We start from the raw sequence: 17,823 nt of genomic DNA, 5'->3' as shown, positions 1-17,823 counted from the left end.
GTATCCGAAGGCGAAGAAAGCCAGTGTCCTTGGAATTTCACTGGAAGCCGAGGAGGCATCGGCGCGAGGCGTTCGCAGTTGGCCTCGTGCCGCGGGCGCCTGGACGCATGTTGGTCATGCGTGAGAGTGCGCGCGCCGCTGGTGCACGCTCGGCGGCGCATGTCCGCAAGGTTCTCGGCTACAGCATGCAGCCGCGCTTGGCTGGGCGCGCCCGTGCTGATGGTGCATTCCCGATGAACCCGCGGCGACGCGTGGGAAGCTCGCAGTGCCGGCCGACCGCGGCCTGGAGGGCACAGTGAGGAAGCCGCACGGGTCACCTTCGACACTGCACAGGGAGTCAACGGTGCATGTTCTCGGGAGATGCGGGATTTCGGTATCGTGGCAAAGTGGGCGGACATTGCAATCTAGGTCTGACGACGGCAGATTTCGAAGGCCTGCGGATGCGGTGTTATAGATAAGGAGGGATTAGAAGCTGTGGTTTACTGAGAAGCTATTTGAAGCGCGGTTATCGTGTCGCTTATTGCGAAACTCTCGAGACCGGCTTTCGCGCGCGCTGCTGCCGGTTCCATCGTCTCGAATTCGTGCAAATTTATGCAGCGCGGCGCAGGAGCTTCGCGAAGGCGGCTTCCTTTTCGAAAGGGAATTCCGACTGCGGCCTTGCCGAGTTTGTGCGTTCTATTTCTCTTTTCGCTTTTGGGCATCCCGCGGTCGGGGGACAAGCTCCCCTTGTGAGTCACGTTTTCGAGAAGTCGAACACCGTTCGCGTCGAAAATAGCCGCGAGATGAAAATCTTTTGAGACTGGGAGTTTCCACTATGGGCTTTCTCTCTCTGCGCGCCCTCGCCGTAGCCTCGAAGCCTGTTTCGGTTTACCCATAAGCGCGGCCTACCCCGTTGCTTTCGTTGGTTTTGCACTCACTGCAAGGTACAGTGACTTGTGCTTAACGCCTTCTCGGAAGCGCCCTGTTCGGGCATGCTGTCGCTGGACTTAGCGCAATGAAAGAAATCCGCGCCCTTGCTTGCGCTTTGGGTGGGAGTGAATGTGCACGTTGAGCGTTTAAATGTGCGAACTAGGGTTGCGATAAAAGCAATAGCAGCTGCGGATAGGGGTCGTTTAGACCCCAGGTCAGATCAGCGACAGAAGCACCACAGTTGAGTCACAGAGCATTAGAAATTCCACGGATGATTTTAGGGTAATGCGGTTTGCACTCACTACCCAACAAAGCGCGTACAAAGACCGATCCTCCGGAGGGACCACGACGCGGGCGCACGCTCCGTGCAGTTCTGTTGTCCGAGTCTGGTATTCTCCAGAAATGTACCCCCTAAGTTAGCTGGTTGCACGCGTCATTTTCGCATGGACGAGATGCATTACGCAAGTCAAAGTGCAGAGGTAAATGAAATATACGTAAGGCATTTCGATGAGAAAAAAAAAGGGGGGGGGGGGGGTGAAGGGGGCGCCTCAAACATGCAATGAGGCCGCAGTGCTGATGATTCAAATCAGATCCGTTCGCCTTAGACGCGTGAAGAGGCAGGGACCGAAAGAGTGCTCTGCCCCGTAGCATGTGTTTACGTTTTGAGCGGAGAGCGATAACCCTTTTTTTGTTGCACTGTCAACGGGAGTGAGCGCGAAGCCACAGGGAAACGAACGACCGGACTCGCTCCGACGGAACACCTGCGCGCGCCGCTGGCTGTCGCTCAAAGGCTCCCGCCCGTCTGTGCAAGCAGTGGCCGCGCGTTTACATGTCGTAGACCTGGCTTCGTGCCGCATTGGCTGAGCGAGCGGGCGTCGAACTGCATGTAGTCGAGCTTTGGTCGTGGTCGAGAGCGCGTACGAATGTGCCGGGGGCCAGTAACCGAGTGTGAAGGAACACCTTTGCAGGAAGGTCGTCGCGACGCCGTGCTTTCTGTGAGACGTGTGTTTGTGTTCGTACAAAGCCCAGAGGTGGCTGTTTTCTTATAAACACCGGAAGTGTCGGTGGGGAATCGTAAGTGCACTGACTTTGATTTGGAGGACAAGGATCACTGTCTGCCTGCGCAGTGGAGGTTTAGTTTCGTTTGTAACTAAATACCTTGTGACTGGTGCGGGATAATTTTATTTAATGGGAATAGTTGTTTGAAGCAGTTTAATCACGAACGAAATGTCAACGCACGCGTGTTTTTGCATCTTAGCTGTCTCGAAATACAACTGAGGCGGCTGGTATTGTGCATTAGCGCGAGCATAAGCACCTCTTTCTTTCAACAGCCCCAGACTCTGGGCATTGGCAAAAAAAAAAAAAAAAGGTATTTCACCACTAATACTTTTCTTTTAGTCGTCACCGTTACATACAAGTTAGCTACGTTATGTCTTCACTTCTGGGACTCTGCTTTCCCGCAGCATTATTGCGTAATTTTTCGGATTTATCTTCAGGAGCGGCTTATTACATCCTCGTCTTAAACACGTAGCAAAGGTTAAATGCCTAGCTTTGCGTCCTTCAACTGTACACTTGACGTCGATACTCGTGCTTCGTGCAAGCGGATTAAAAGTGGACCCGAAAGTTCTGCCAGCGCGTCTCCGGGCTCCGTTCGTGGAAAGTGCTTTTGGCCGTGATGACACCTGGCGAAATCAGACTCGGAGGCTTCACCGCGCCGGGAATGAAGCTTCCGAATGCAAAAGGGCCTCGTGCAATTCGACTCGGTGAATGTAACGACAGCACGCTGCAGAGCGTGCTTTGTTATTCGTGCGCGCGGTTTCTGTTGGTCTCTGTGCTGAAGCGTAAGTTCCGCGTTCGGAGCGCGCCGCCATTTTCGTCCCTGCGGTGGGCCATAAGACGCTCGCTTAACGATGAACATGCGATAACACGCCTCCACGCGCCGATATTGAATTACCGAACCGTACCGCTGCGGTGTAGCGCGGCTGCTCATCCGGAACGGCGTTGACGTCTCGATGAACAGGCGGAAGCAATAGTCAAGCGAAAAAGAACATCTTACTGCCATGCGACCAACGATTAGTTCCCAAGTATAGCAACGCACTTTCCTTTTTTTTTTTTTTCAGAGAACATTCGTCGGATAGGATGATCTCCGTAATGTTTTCCAAGCTTGGCATATAGAAGCAAAAGCGAATTTTGGTTCTCGATTGCGTATCCCCTGTCGTAAGTATTTCCTCTCGTACTGCTTGTACCTGTACGTGCGACTCACTCCGGACGATTTCCATTCGAAGTGCACGTGTGATCGACCGTCTACTAGTTTGTCCACCCGTAGCGTGTACGTGGAAGTCGCTCTTCCAGACCGACGTGTCCATTGCTTCTGATGCTGACTCGCTTGACAAGACCGTTCGCGCGACGACCGCGTTGCGCCGAATAAGCGTTGAACAATGTATCGTTCATGCACGCACACTGCACGTATACAACAAAGGCTGCTGCTGCAGTGGTGACAGCGGCACATGGATTGTCGAAGCGGCGTCGGCGTTGTCGGGACCACTGTCTTGGCAGTGTCCGCGGCGTGCGTGGCGAAATCGGCGTGAACGGTCTGCGCATGCGCGGCGCGGGACTCTCTGGCAGCTGCTAAGCCACGGTCAGCAGCTGCGCACGGGAGCCCAGGACGCCTTTGCGTGCGCAGCCTGTGAAGGGAGGAATGAAAGTGGGCATGAATGTGTGGGACTCGTGGTGGAGGATGTAGCGCTCGAATTCTGCCATTCCAGGCAGTTTTACCTGTTAGTTTGACAGAAGGCAGTGTTTGAGTATTTGCCCTATAATAAAAGTCACGTGGCCAAATGCCCCTACAATGGCAAATCCGTGATGTAGCCTGTTGTCGTGTTTTGGCGCCAGTAAGCGTGCTGTGAGGCAGGTGGCTGTAGAGTTCCCTATACCGTTATGACGAGGCTGGAGGTGCGTGTGAAGACAGGCTTGGAGTTGCAGACAAACGTGTGTGCGTAGGAACGGTGTAGACCTTTCCTGGTCGTTGTACGAGGCGTGAAGACTCCGTACCGCTTCCTGCGCACATACTGAGTAAGTGCAGAACGTAATTGGTGGCGAATGCAGGGGAGCTTGCGACGTAGTGTTGCGAACTGTTTAGTTTTCTTGGGTTTTATGACGCAATAGCAGCAAAGGCTATGATGCGCCAAACACAGTGTTAGGATTATAAACTGTAGAGTAGCCAAAGTTCCAAAGATAAGTGGTGCATTTTGTAAAATAAACCTAAACTGGATTTCTGGCTGTCGCCTGGCAAGCCTGGGAGTATTTTTTTTTATTTTCTCGTTATTCTTGCATCGGGTTTAAAGGGCTGCCTGTGGTGCGCACCGCTGTCGTATACAGTCTATTACTGACCGTGGCTACATGACCTGCTGTAGGCGGCGCGTCTGCAGTGCATGTGTGCCCATCAGCATGCCGAAATCAGAGGGCCTTTCGAGCGCGTCGTTAGTGTCCCTCGTCGTAGGAGACGCTGTCGCTTATTCGTTTCCGGACGCCAACGGGTAGCCAACGACTGCAGACACGCCTTCGCTGCCGACAGCGAGCCGTGCAATCTCTCCAACGGGTCGAACCGCGAATAGAGCGCTGTGCACGAAGACAGTAGTTAGAGGCGCTTACGTCGTTTTGCCGTGCCGAATTTTGGCGGGAAAGGAAGGTAGGTTGCGAAAACGCCAGGCTCGCGCTGTTTTATTTATTTATTTTTGTCTCTTTTAGTTCTGCGAAGAGAGGTTGCTGCGGTCCCCTTGTAATCGCGTGGCATTTCCTTGACGTTGCGCTCGCCGCCTAGTGCCAGTGCGTGCCAAACAAAAGCCCTCTGTCGCCTGGTTGTCTCCATCTCTCGCTGCCATTAGGCGCACAAATCGAAGCGCTGTGCGCCAGAGTTGCCGAGCGAGCACCCCTTCACGTTTGGCTTCTTGCGCGACCGAAGGCGTCCCCGTTAAGGCGGCCTTCGTGGGGTTCTTGTGATCGGCAATTTCTGCGGTAAAAATAGGAAACGCTTGGCAGCATGCATGCCATGTCTGTGGGTCGACACCCGTGTCTGCGTATGACTTTGATCTGTAAATGACTTTGATCTGTAAATGCCTTTCCTGTAAATGACGTAGTAGCTTAGTGCAACGTACTGGGCCGTGTTTGCAACACTGTGAGGAGGAGGAGGAAACTGGTCTTTTTTTTAAATTTATTTATTCAAATTCCTCACGGGCTCCGACTGGAGTATTATGTGAGGGGGGTTACATAACTGGGGTGCGAAACAGAAGCAAGTAGAAGGTGGTTATTTTAACATCATTATACAATAGCAAACAACCAACCAGAAAATAGAACTAAATTGAAAAACACACTACAGAACGCACTTCAGAAAAAACACACCTCAGAACAAAATGCTGTTTTTTTTTTTTTGAAAATAACAAATCTGAGATGCGAACAATTCCTTTGGGTAATTTCTTTGGGATGGGTAATTTCTTTAACAATCCAAGTTTCATAGAGGTGGGCCTTTAAACAAAACAACATTTGTCGAGAACGCATGCATGTTTGTCAGCCGTCAGGTGCGCCTTTTGAGATGAACCCCTTCAGTCGTCCATTGTCACTGTCTCTTTTCGAGCTCGGGAGTTTCGTCTATTGCTCCGTGGCGCCACCTCTAAGGGGGCGTGCTGCTTGTTTATGGTTGAAAAGAAGTTTCCTGAAGCGGAAAATACTTTAATTCACGAAGTGGCTTACGCGCTCGCTATTTGCTCTGCTTCTGTGTGCGTCGGGCTTGGTGGACACCGGGCTTGGTTGAATTTAGGCGGGTTCGCATCAGTGAGAACTATAGTTGGTTACCGATATTGAAATCTCAGAAATAAAAAAAAAAATTACGCATGATTTAGCACGGTTAGACCAAATGCAAATTAGGTGCGCTCGCACTTCGGTTTTCACTTCGGTTTCGGTTTTTCGGTTCGAGGCTCGGTTTAAGAGGCCGATGTGTTCTGGGTCCATTGCGCACGGATGGAAGTTGGCGAAGACGGCGACATCCAAAGCACAGCGCAAGAGGTTGGCAATTAAACAAGCAGAATGTTCGTCTGCTTGAGGCTTGTTTTTCCCATGGTCCGTTGACTGCCTAATACGCCGTAAACCGGAAACCATAGACCACATTTTTCTTGACTGCTGGGACGCAGTATTTCTCTGTATCTTGCAGCGGACTTTAAAAAGGAACCAGTCAGTCACGCCTTATGGTATACGGTGTTTACCTGTCGGTAATGAAGGGGGTATGTCGTATGTGTTATTCATGTTGCTCTGCCTCCACAGTGTATGGAAAATGAGAATGGCTGTTAGACACGCTGATGTAGATGCTCGCTTAGCGAGGGAATATTTCGTCGAAAGTGGCATATCGAAAAGAACTTTACAATGCTCAGAGCGAGCCACCTGAATGGATGCCATTGTGTTGAGTGATCTGGCAAACTTGAAACTTTTTTGAATCACAGCGCAGCCTCAACTGCGGTTGCCACTTTGAATAATTATTCTATTGTTATTGTTATTTTGCTCTCTTGTATTATTTTTTTTTGCCCTGAATAGGAAATAAACAAAAAAGCGGCGAAGGCGTATTAGTCTAATGCAGTGGCCACAGCGAAGCTGATGTGTTCGCGCCGCTGCAGGTTCGAAACGCGCTCGCAGCCATAGAATGTTTTGCCATAAAGTGCTTTGCATAGTTGATCATAATGTCTGCTGCAAGGTTGCCAACCTGCCAACAGGCTTCGGACAGACTAACATCGGTGAAACTTGAGTGCGGATTTTAGACTAATGCTAGCGCACAAAAAAAAAAAAAATCGCCTTAGCGTCGACTGCTGACTCTGTTGCTTTGCCCTTTTTAACAGCCTGGTCTTTTTTTTTTTTTTTTTACGGCCAACAGCGGCACGCGTACCCATTCGTATGCAGGGAATAGCAGCGCACGTAATTCTTGACGCCACTGCCGCTTCTTCTCACTGTATATACGCGTACCACATGCGTATTATAATTCCTGGAGCGTCTCCACCGACATCGGCATTCCTTCGTTTTATCAGTTGTCCGCTGTCATTTCTCCGACTGTGTCCATTGACGTCAGTGCGCCTCACGCTTGATATAAAAATGGCGCACACAAGAGCATTGTGTTTCACTCCTTGTTTGAGGCACTGCGGAGCCCATTATGTCTATACGAGCTATATATAAGAGACCGCGCTTTACAAGCGACTATGCCTCGGTGCTGTCTGTATACTCCATGGTGCCCGTATTACGGCGTGCATCTGTGCGACATTTTTGCCGAGCACAGCTGCAAAAAAAAAAAAAGGGGGGGGGGGGGGGGATTACGCGAAAGAGAAGAAGGAAGATTCTGTGTCGTTTTAATATAAGGGCGCTGTCTCTCCGGCCGCGCATGAATGCATCAGTTTGTCACCGCACGCCGCTTTGTATACCGTCCACGAGCCGTCGCATTAGCCCTTTTCTTCACTCATTATAAAGGATTGAAAGAATAAATAAATATAAAGGTTTTATATAACAGCTCATCGGGTGGAGAAAGACAGACTGAAACAAAAGCGTTGCCTGCCTGTTCTGGCGGTTGCGTCACTTCTCGCCTTCCCGTATTGTGACGCACGCTGCAGGAGTGCGGAAATGTGTAGAGCACTCAAAGCTCGCTGTTTTGGCGCTGAAACATCCGCGTAGACTGACGTCCTGGCCTGCATCCACGAAAAGCAGCGCAGCCGACCTCGACCTTTCTTTGTCTTCGCCTCTTACGTCTGTTCCCATGTTCTCTTTTCTTTTTCCTCATCGCTCCGACTCCTGTTATTGTCATTATTTCTCTGCCATATTGTCTCCTCGCCTTTACATTTCCCAAGCTGCCGGCAGATCGCTGATAAAACTTCTCGCATTACGTCTCTGTCGCCGTACTGCTCACGCGCTGTTATTTCCTTTGATGTCGCTTTTGCCAGTTCTTACAATGGCATCCGCCGGCGGCCCGTATATACGGCAGGAGATTTAATTTTTCTTTAATCGTTCCTCGGCGTGCGTCTCGGCCGACGGCCGTCTTTCTTCGGAGAGTGTTTCATTCTGTCGTCACACGCGCCGTGCCCTGCAAGTTTCGCCGCGCGTATGGGGCGCTTGCGTTGTGTTTCGACGCGCGCGGCTTAATTGCGGGACGTTGTGCGCAGGCGCACTCTCCATTTGCGCACGTGCGTCACAAGCACTGTGGCCTCTTTCATTTGGGCCCTAATGAGCGCCGCGCCCGGGGGACGCATCGCTGGACGGCCCTGTGCGTTCGGGACGTGCACCGAGGCTGACTGGCAGTCCCGACGCTGCACAGAAAGAAAGGGAAGGGAAGAAGCAAAACTTACCGTGGGCACTTGAGGAACTTACGAGCGAGAAATGCGAAAGCATTCCAATTCTGTTCCAGTTCTGTTCTAATAATTTTCCAATTCTATTCTATTCCTTTATAGTTGGGGTCATTAATGTGAACCAGTACCATTTCTGGTTAACATTTCATATCTTCCCGCCTTTGGTGACGTCACACCGTTGCGACCAATCGCGAGTTTTGTAACACCGCTACTTTTTTGGCCGATGCTGGGTTTTCGTGTCGATGAGCCGTCTGATGCATTCGTATTAATAACGAAGGAAAGGAAGGAATGAATGCAAGACTTAAATGGGAAAGGGAGGCAAGTTGGAAGGCGAAAGGAAGGGAAGGAAAGTAATGATGAAAGGGGAAGGAAGGTAGGTATGAAAAGAGGGAAGGAATTGGAAGCAAAAAAAAAAGGAGAGAAGAAAAGAAGAATGAAAAGGGAAGGAGATGAGACTGAGGAAGGAGCAAAAGACTGAATAAAGAGCAGAAGAAACAGTTTAAAAAGGTTATCCGCAAGCCTCTTTCTGTTAGAAAGGTGCGAAAAAATGGGAGGTTTGATGTCTAATGGATGTCATCCGTTCCAAGTACCGAAGTTTCCCGCCGTGATGTGCTTTCTTGTTTTCTCTATTTCGCCTGTTTTCTATGACAATGCACCTTTGCTGTGTTTCTTTTTTGAGCATTGTTTCCTCGTGTCTTCTCTTTAAAGAGCCACGATTACGCTGCGACAGATTCAGCTGAAGTAAAGCAGGTAAGGAGCTAGGGTACTCGAATGTCCCTCTTCTGGCATTTCGCCTTTTGTCAGAGGCGCTCCACGCAGTCTAAATAGCCATGTTCAGGTACATGTCGGCTTCGAATCTAAGTCGATCTCCATAGGGAAGCATCATGAAGGTAAAAGAATATTCGATGTGACATCACACGTGAAGGAGCCAGCGATACCTTCTTAAAGACTTCGCAGTTGTCATCGCTGGACATTTCATGGGCGCCATATTCACCTATACAGATGGTGTAGTAACACGCCGCGACGGCTTATGGAGTGGCTTAGGTGTTCGGCTGCTGATTCCGAGGTCGCCGGATCGAGCCTGGGCGCGCCGGCTGCATTTCGATGGTGGTGATGAATTCAGCAACAGCCTAATCGATTGATGCTTCGGTTTGGCGTGGTGAGGGAAGTCTGGTATAGGATATAAACTCATAACTGGTCGTGACGCTCTTTGGACGCGACTTTAGGCCGGCTTTGTTTCGTCAGGACGCACCTAGTTTGCGCAAATACGACAATCCCTTGTTCCTTGCATTCCTTCTTGTCAGTGCGGCGCCACTAATAACACGTGCCTTTCGTTTGGTCTCCACACTTGGTGAATTGCTCCCCAGGTTTTCCTAATACCTTACGCCTGGGTACAATTCCAGCCAAAACTAACTTCCCCTTTCCCCGCCACATGCGCACTCATCATTACGGATTTCGTTTTGCACTGGGGCAAGGATGCTGGCCGAAGGCGCTCATTCTTACCGCCGGAGAACAAGACAGTCACCTATGTGCTATGAACAAATCTGTTTGAAAGGATATAAACCGTCGTGGTAGAAGGCCTGAAAAGCTCCAACGACGCAGGGCAGTTTTAGGGGCATAGTAGTGCCAGTGGCGGCGGATGTCATCAAATAGATGAATCATTTCTTCCAGCGAAAAACATCGCTTGAAAAACGGGACGCAGACTATAGAGAACGGAGACACAAGCCCTGAATCATGTGTACTTTTTAGCTGGTTAACCAGCTTATAACGGTTACCTTTTTAACTATCACAGTTAGGCGCCTGGTTGTGATTAGATATTGTTAAATAGCCGTTAGAAAGCAGTTTGTAGACTTTTGAAAACGCGAATACGCTGTGGCGCTGCGGCGCAATGAAATCTGTCCATCCCGTGCCTCGTTATTGAAATCTTGAGGTTTGTCTGTACTATACCTGCGAAAGTGAAAAGGGAACGCGCTTGCTTATGGAATTAAATTCATAATTGCGCTAAACAGTAGAAGTTTGAGAACTTGTTTCCTTTTATATTATTGCTTTAGATGCTCAGTATATCCGTTAGAGCCAGTAAAGTAGCCAGCATTCCAAAAACACGACATATATTGAAACGGCGTAAATTTATGACAAAGGGAAAGTGAGAAAATAAATACCAGCTCTGGCAGATCTCTGGCGCTTTTGAAGCCATGGGTAATTCCCAGTTATTAAGTTCATAGGAAGGGGTAGGTGCCGCACACCGCCCTTTCCATTTCTATAGGAGATAAAGGATGTTTCGAGGGGTGCGAGGCTTTATTCATTTATGCCAGCCAAAATTCTCTGGTGTCTGTCTGTCCGCTTCCTTGCGACGAACCAGCCACCGGAACTGTTCTACCCGCTTCTTTGTGCCGATGTTCATCTGCGTTCTTCTTCCTGCGCTCTTCGAAAAAAAAAAAAAAATCGACGCATCGCCAGCCTTTGCTTTTCTTCGGTTCTTCGCGCAAATTTTGTTGCGTTTCTTTCGTTCTTTCGGGGCTGTATAGGAACGAGTGAGTCGTTTCTTACCTCTCCTGCAGCCTGTGCCGGATGCCCGGATGTGGCGCAAGCGCTGCTTCGGATCGACATCGAAAGTACGTCGATTTCTGGTCGTAAGACGTGCTCGCAATTGTTCGCTGCTGTACACGGTCGAGAGTGTTCGATCCTGCCCCGAACGCGATCGAATCCGCGACCTCGTGCTCATGTGGCTGACCGCCTTAGCCGCTTCGTCACAGCTGCGGGTGGATTTTAGGGAAGCAAAAATAATGAATTGGGAGAGGAATCGTCGGAAAACGTGGCCCCAGGTTTCGATACCTATATCTGTTGCAGGCTCCTAGTCCTGCGCTGTTTCAACGGTAGCTCTGCCGTGGTTCGCCCACCTCGCGGCATTTGCTTCACGTCGCTGGCTTGCGCTGAGAGGCAGGTGTCGTAGAATTTGAATTCAAATGCGTACGTGGATAAAAAATCCACTTTTTTACATTTTGAGCGCGGATGTAGTGTTCGGTGTCTCGATGCTGGCAGGATCAGCTGGCGAGGTGCCCGCCGAAGGTATACCGCGGCTGTTATCTCACTTCCCGGAACCCCCTCCGTCCTCTAGCAGACACGTCGTCGCTGCACACGCGGTCGATTAGGGGGCCCATTAATGAGCGATACCTTGGCCAGCCGCGTGCAGATTGATTTCCCGCGTCCACGGACAGGACAGGAGAGAAGAGAGAGAAGCGGCCGGAGCTGACGGGTGCAGGCGGCCGGGAGGGCAGCACCGCCTTTCGCGAGGAGGGTAGAAAGCTGGCGCATTCTTGCCTCCGCTGGGTATTTATAGCCGCGTGGGCACTTCCATGTAAACGGAAGGGGCCCCGACTAGGGAATTCACAGCTGTGCTGAGGCCCCGGAGAAGACGTCGCGGCAGGCAGGCGCGCAAGCGTGGCCCCATGCTTGCGTACGAGTGCGCGTGTGCGAGATGAGGTTGGGCGCGCGTAAGAAAGCGAGGGAGTGGAGACGCTTTTACTCTGCCTCCCAGGTCCAGATTTGCTTGTCGGTAGGTGCGGTCTCGATGTGCGTGTTGATGGATGGATCTGCATTTGTATATGTTGTGCCGCGTAAGTTTAAACATGGACCTGCGCGTGTAACGAAGACCACATTGTTGGTCCCTGGGAAGGGCATGCCAGATTAAGGTTCTGTGCTGATTGATAAGTATTTGAATGTTATTTATTAACTACTCAAGCTCTGAATTTATGGCAAACTTCTAATATGGAAGCTATAGGGCGCCCCTAAGAAGCGTCTGATTCTTAAAATGTGACTTTCATCTTGCTATCTAATAAGGTTTAAGTTTCTTTATTGCGAAGGTGGGTAATTAATAACCTAATTTTACAGAGTACAAAAAAAATTGCTTGCTGTAAATCTGTACTTACCACACCAACGTGGGTGTAGTTGCGTGCTCCTTTCGTAGCGCACTGTTCATTTTTAAACCTTTGATAATGTTACGCCACGGCACTCGGCGTATTTGAGCTGTGCACGCGACATGACAGTACCCAGCATATGCGTTGTATAGACTGTTTTTAGTACTTACCAAGACGCTCGCAGTTTATATGATGCTAAATGCGACGAATTATGCTTCTTGCCTCAATGGGGTCAGAACGGGATGGGGGCGGCAGATAATGGGGTGGAGTTGTATTCGCAGGGATTATAAGTGCAATGACTGGCAGAAAGAGGGGTAACTGAGATCACTGGCGTGGGCCGTTGCCCTGCAACGGACTTAACTCAGTGCGTGGTGTTGACTGCTGAATATTGCAGTATAAGGGAGCAGAATACCAGAATGAATAAACGGGGGAATTTTCGATACAGGTGGGCTCATTGCTGCCACACTAAACACTTTTTACACGGATCTTATCTGGAGCTGGCTGCTAGCACTAATGCGCTAAAGATTAAAAGTTATAAAATAAGCTAAGCAACCATGCTAGCTCGACCTACCTTAGAGGGCAACGTCCATAAATAAGACGTATACTAAAGCTTTCACAGAAAGATGTGAGCGAAAAGAGCGGAATTAAACACATCTGACCATCAAGAAAGTTTCATTGCAAGCCTGTGTAAACATGTTTTTCAAATGAAGCTGTAAAGTGCGAAGCGCATAGAAGCGAAAGGACGCAGTTCAGATTCCATATCTTTGCACAGGACAGGAATTCATGTTAAAATTCATGCCAATATTCATGCCAAGAAGCTGCGCTGTCTTGTCTGAACGGTGGCGGGTCTGAAGACCCGCGTATCCTTTCGGTACGGCAATGAGGATACCCCTTTCTTTTATCTGTTGGCTCAGCTCAGGGACAACTTCACACGACGCTGCTCAGCCGTCAACTTTCGTAACGATCTCACCGAACCACCATAATGGAGTTCGTGCCGTGGCCGGCGTCACTTTGCGGGCACTCGCTCTTTACGTTCGAGGCGGGAGAGGAAAAGCGTTGCGTCACGGAGGCAGCGTGGCGGCACACGCTGGAACGACGCCGGCAGCCGTCAAACTTTCATTTTTCATCTTGCTCACCGTTTACCCTCCACATCGCGCGCCTCTCAGTTTTCTTTCTCGCGCGCTGCGGTTGCCCATTGCGCGAACTCTGCTAGGCGGATGTGACGGGGGCGAGGGAGGGGCTTGCTGCGACGTTGCCCTACGCTGTGCGGTCCATCCCACGCCTACTGCCGACGCTTCTGTTCGAGCAAAAGGGAAAGGACAGTGAGCGCTGGGTTCCCGAGGCCGTGGCCCGAGTTGCGTCCAAAGAGAACATATGTCCCTCCGTACGGGTGGCGTCACAGTCATCGCGAGGCTCAAGTCCTGAGCGCCCGGCGACTCGGCCAGGGTATACTCACTGTGTGTGTTTGCGTAGTGTGTTCCCCTCGACTTTTCCGAAGGTGGCTGCTGGCAGCTGCATGTGCGGACCATCCCCCTCACGCTTCGCGTGAAGACGACCAGACCAGCGGTGCTGTCGGGGGAGAAGAAGGCGTTCGAGCCGTCTCGGCGCTCCGTAGTCCGCTGCCGTTGTGGAGCACAAGCTGCGGCACGATTGCGCCGATTGCGTGTTGTTTTCTCTTTTTGCGGAACTCCGACCCGAAACACAGCTGCGCGCGTAGTTCGTGCGTCGTCACCTGCGCCCTCGGCGGGCTCCGTGTTTTCGTCCGTCCCTGCGGCTGTTGCGTGTGCTTGTGCGAGGGCTTCGCATTTTCGTTTGGGGGGGTGTGCATGAGCAGCGCATTGTGTGCACTCGCAAAAACGGAGGCGTCCGCACAGACTCAGCCGGGACCATTGGTTGCAGCGCTGCCTTTTTGGCGGAGAGGGACGGGCGTCGTTGCTGTCGCTCTGAGTAACCGACCACGTGAGCCCGGTTGGCCGCGGCGGGCCATTCGTCCTTGAACGCGGGCAGAGAGGAATACTCCGGCCGACACCACGTGGCGGCGTGCGTAGCCCAGCGTGGACGCGACTGGTGGTGAACTGCAGCAGCCGGTACTTTCCCCGGCTGTCCGAGGTGGGAGAGTCGTTTTCCCGCCTGCAGATCGAGAGCGTCATCACGACCCGGCCGCCTCGTTCGTGAGAGTCGTGAGCTGCGGCGTCTGCCGTCCTGTACGTATCGACGTTTTGTGCGCCAGCAAACATTTTTACCACTTTGGTCGATGAACGTGGACTCTGCCTTGTTCTCCTGTCCAATGTAGAAGAGCAGCTTTTTTCCACTCGTGAAGAGGTATTGAACTGTCAGAGGTAGTGCTCCGTAACACCTCTCGCCTGCGGGTTTGGTGTAGCGTATATTACGGGGTCTCCTCGAGTTCCGAGAAGTGCGCTTGGAGCCATCCACGCTTCGACTGCTGTTCTTTAGCGCATGTGCTTTCGTGCTGGCGCTGTGAATCAAAGTTATTTAATTTGATTGAATACCCGTTCCCGCCGCCAGAATCCCGAGGTCAAGTACTCACTTCCACACGGCGTACGCAAGTATCTCACAAGTAAATTGCCGTGGAAGTTTTGAATGACAATAGAAAAACGCGCACTTAAGTTCACTGTGAGCTGCTGCGCATCCAAGAAACAAGGCAAGAAATTCTGGAGGGAGCTAGAATTTCGGCATAGCTAGCCGCCTGCGTGCTTCGAAGGAGCGTGCGGCAGCGCAATACAGCAAATTCCAGTCGTTTTACCCGTTCTCCTAGAAAGAAGCTCCGAGGTGCCTTTCTCCGGCCGTACTGCTTGGTTTCGCTCTAGCAGTCTACAACAGAAACTGGGCTGTACTGAAGCTCCCGAGTCGACTGAAGCTCTCAAGTTGTCAGACGCTATCAAGTTGCCAGGTGCCTGCTTTTAAGAGCGACGTAGCCTCCTTGGCGCTTGTTAGCACTGCTGTTGAACTGCAGTCCTCAGCCGCAAGTCTCTACCATTTATTGGCTTGCGCTGCCGCACCGGTTCTTGCTTCGGTCCGTCATTCGCGCGAAAACTGCGTGTTTGGGGCAGCATGGATCGCAGCTGCTGTGAGAAGAACGCCGCCGACGGAGGCAGTGTCGCCGAACTGCGCGCCGCGCTCGAAAAGTGCCGGCTCGAGCTGTCGGAGAAGGATGGCGTGATCGCCGATCTCAGATCTCGTCTGGAGCTCCAGGAAGGCGTGAGCCGCGATTTGGAGCTGCAGCTGGGCAAGTTCCGCGCCGTGTTGAAGCCATTCACGGAGCAGCTGGCGCACAACTTGCGGCTGTCGGCCGGCTGCCAGGTCCAGTCCTCACTACCCGCCGGCGGTGCGCGCCTCAAGCGGCTCGCCATTTCGGCCGAGCCCGTGGACGTCCGACTCGAGCACACGCCGGCTAAAAAGGTGCCCAAGGATGACACGTGAGTATGCTCTCCCCGTGTCCGCTGCTGCAGTGCCATGCCACGTCTGACGACCGATAAAACACGGGAGCGCACCAGTGATGGTTCGGTCACTTGTTTGACGGCGCCACAGGCAGCAACAGCGCGTACGAATACTTGTTCCGCGCCGGTCACGCTATAGCTGTCATGGGGAACATTATGATTCTTTACAGGTGGTCCCGTTTATTGTGTCAGTCGTAGCCTGCCGAGAATTGTCAGGTTTTATACTGTATGCCCGAAGTGGTAGCCTCAAGAAGAAAAAAAGAAAGGCTGTTACCCCGTCTCCACCTCCGCTTCCGAAATTCGGTGAAGTCGACGTTGTTTTATTACTCATTTTTATTTGTGTACAGTTTTAGGCTTATGGTTTGAGGTTTATGGGGGGGGGGGGTTTAACATCCCAAAGCGAATCAGGCTGTTGACCAAATATTTTAGGGGAATCCCCCAAGGTGGAGTAGATTTGTAATAAGGGAGTAATTACTCATTGACGTCCACCCGAGCGCAGCCATACGGCCGTATGGCTGCGCTCGGGTGGACGTCAATGAGTAATTACTCCCTTATTACGAATCAGGCTGTGTGGGACGCCGTAGTGAAGGGCTCCGGAAATTTTGACCACCTGGGGTTCTTAAACGTGCACTGACAACGCACATTATGCACGGGCCCCTAGAATTTCGTCTCCATCCGCGGCCGTGATAATATAGAGAGTACGGTTCGACGATGTGACTCCTCTCACGCTGAATACGCAGCGAAAACTAGAAATTGAAACGCCACTGGTGCGCCCGCGTACCGGCCCAGGAAACCTTGATAATTGTTTCACGGAACGCGTGAGAAAAGTTCAAACGCCAAAGCCTGCTCGCTGCCGCACCTGTACATACTGCGTACCATGGTTAGGCCCAGGCAGGAAGCTAGACACGTAAGAAAAAGCTAAAACAACAGCAAATTCACGTTAGTAACGTTGAACGTAGCAAAGGTACATAGTTTAGATTCTGTGGGGTTTGGTGTGATTAATGTGGCAGTCATTTATGGTGCGTAAAAAAAAAAAAACTATAAATTACGCGTGCAAAATACGTTTATAGTGTCTGCTGCTTTTGCCGCCTTTGTAAGTGCAAGGTAATGCATTTTGATGGTTTCGGAATTTGCTATGTAGCAACTGAGCACAGCCCCGGAAGTGAGGCAGCTTTTCTGAAGATCACACTGTCTCTGGGTTGAAGCCCTATACTAGCAGCCATCTCTTGATCTAACATCGAAATTCCCTGTGCTGGTGCAAGAGTCACCTCTTAACGTATGTACATGTGCCCGCAGAAATTTTTAGGAACACTGAAATCACAACATTGATTTCCTCGCTGACTAGAGTCGCAGCCAGGCATTGAGTGGTGTACTGGGCAGGTCCCGTAGGGAAGTGTAAAGCACACTCTTAGTTTGTGTCTGGATAGTTATGCTGCCCAGCAATCGAGCTTTGTTGTAATTTTCGTGTTCAAAAAAAAATTGGTGGGCACCTGTGCGTCCGCAAAGATAGGGCTGTTCAATTCTTTTCCCTGTCGTCACATAGTAGCGCGTGCGTGCTACATGTATACCTTTCACCGGTTGCTTTAAGGAACAGTTGTCAGCGCCTTGGTGCTTTTTTTTTCTTCCTATTTCAAAATATATACATCTCTCTCAAGTCAATCAACAGGCGGACCAGATGAAAGTGCTGCTTCTTAGCCGTCGCTCATTGTTTTGTAGTCCGGCAGAACGGTCAAGATACATTGTTTCGCGTTCGCCGTATTCCGCCACGCGAATGCGCCCTCTCGGGAACTCGCATCTCAGCGGTCAGACAAAGCCGCCCGAGAGGGTGGCTTTGTCTGAACACTACTAACACTGCTTTGTCTAAGCACACTACTACACGGACTAAACATTTTTCAGCTGAATTCGTGTCGGATGGTCGGGGAATGTATAGCCTGAAGGCATTGCGACTTGATACCAAAAAAAATAAACGCTAGGCCTGCCAAATGGGGTGAATTACTGGTATGCCTTGCACACAAGCTTCGCACATATCCTCTCGTGTCCTTGCTTGCAGAAGGAGGAGGAATATTGACGGCTCGAGGCCGCATGGGATAGCTGTCCGGAAATTCGCTTCCTTCGGCATTCAGACATTCGATCAGGCGTACTCAATAAAGGTGTGCTCCCTTTCGGCCCATTTGT

The 17,823-nt window shown here is 51.0% G+C and overlaps 1 protein-coding gene across 4 annotated transcripts in view; it reads left to right on the top strand.

Annotated features, from left to right (window-relative positions):
• The window catches only part of for (cGMP-dependent protein kinase for), a 148,598-nt gene that overhangs the window by 61,996 nt on the left and 68,779 nt on the right, over positions 1-17,823 (top strand). Inside the window, exon 1 of one of the 4 annotated variants that reach the window (XM_089582194.1) lies at positions 13,550-14,394. The exons of 2 other annotated variants lie outside the window; for them this stretch is intronic. Coding sequence is in view for 1 of the 2 variants with exons in the window: in XM_089582192.1 (XP_089438318.1) it covers positions 15,263-15,627 (365 nt within the window). In the remaining variant the exon portion in view is untranslated. Of the gene's footprint in view, positions 1-13,549; positions 14,395-14,431; positions 15,628-17,823 lie in introns of those variants that run through there. One more of the 4 variants, XM_089582192.1, reaches the window with a different exon arrangement.

This window comes from Amblyomma mixtum, chromosome 3 (genome assembly GCF_055824585.1).
Source record: "Amblyomma mixtum isolate Tamu chromosome 3, ASM5582458v1, whole genome shotgun sequence".
NCBI classification, from domain to species: Eukaryota; Metazoa; Arthropoda; class Arachnida; order Ixodida; family Ixodidae; genus Amblyomma; species Amblyomma mixtum.
The sequence above is the reverse complement of the archived record's forward strand: the minus strand, read 5'-3'. Positions and strand labels throughout refer to the sequence as shown.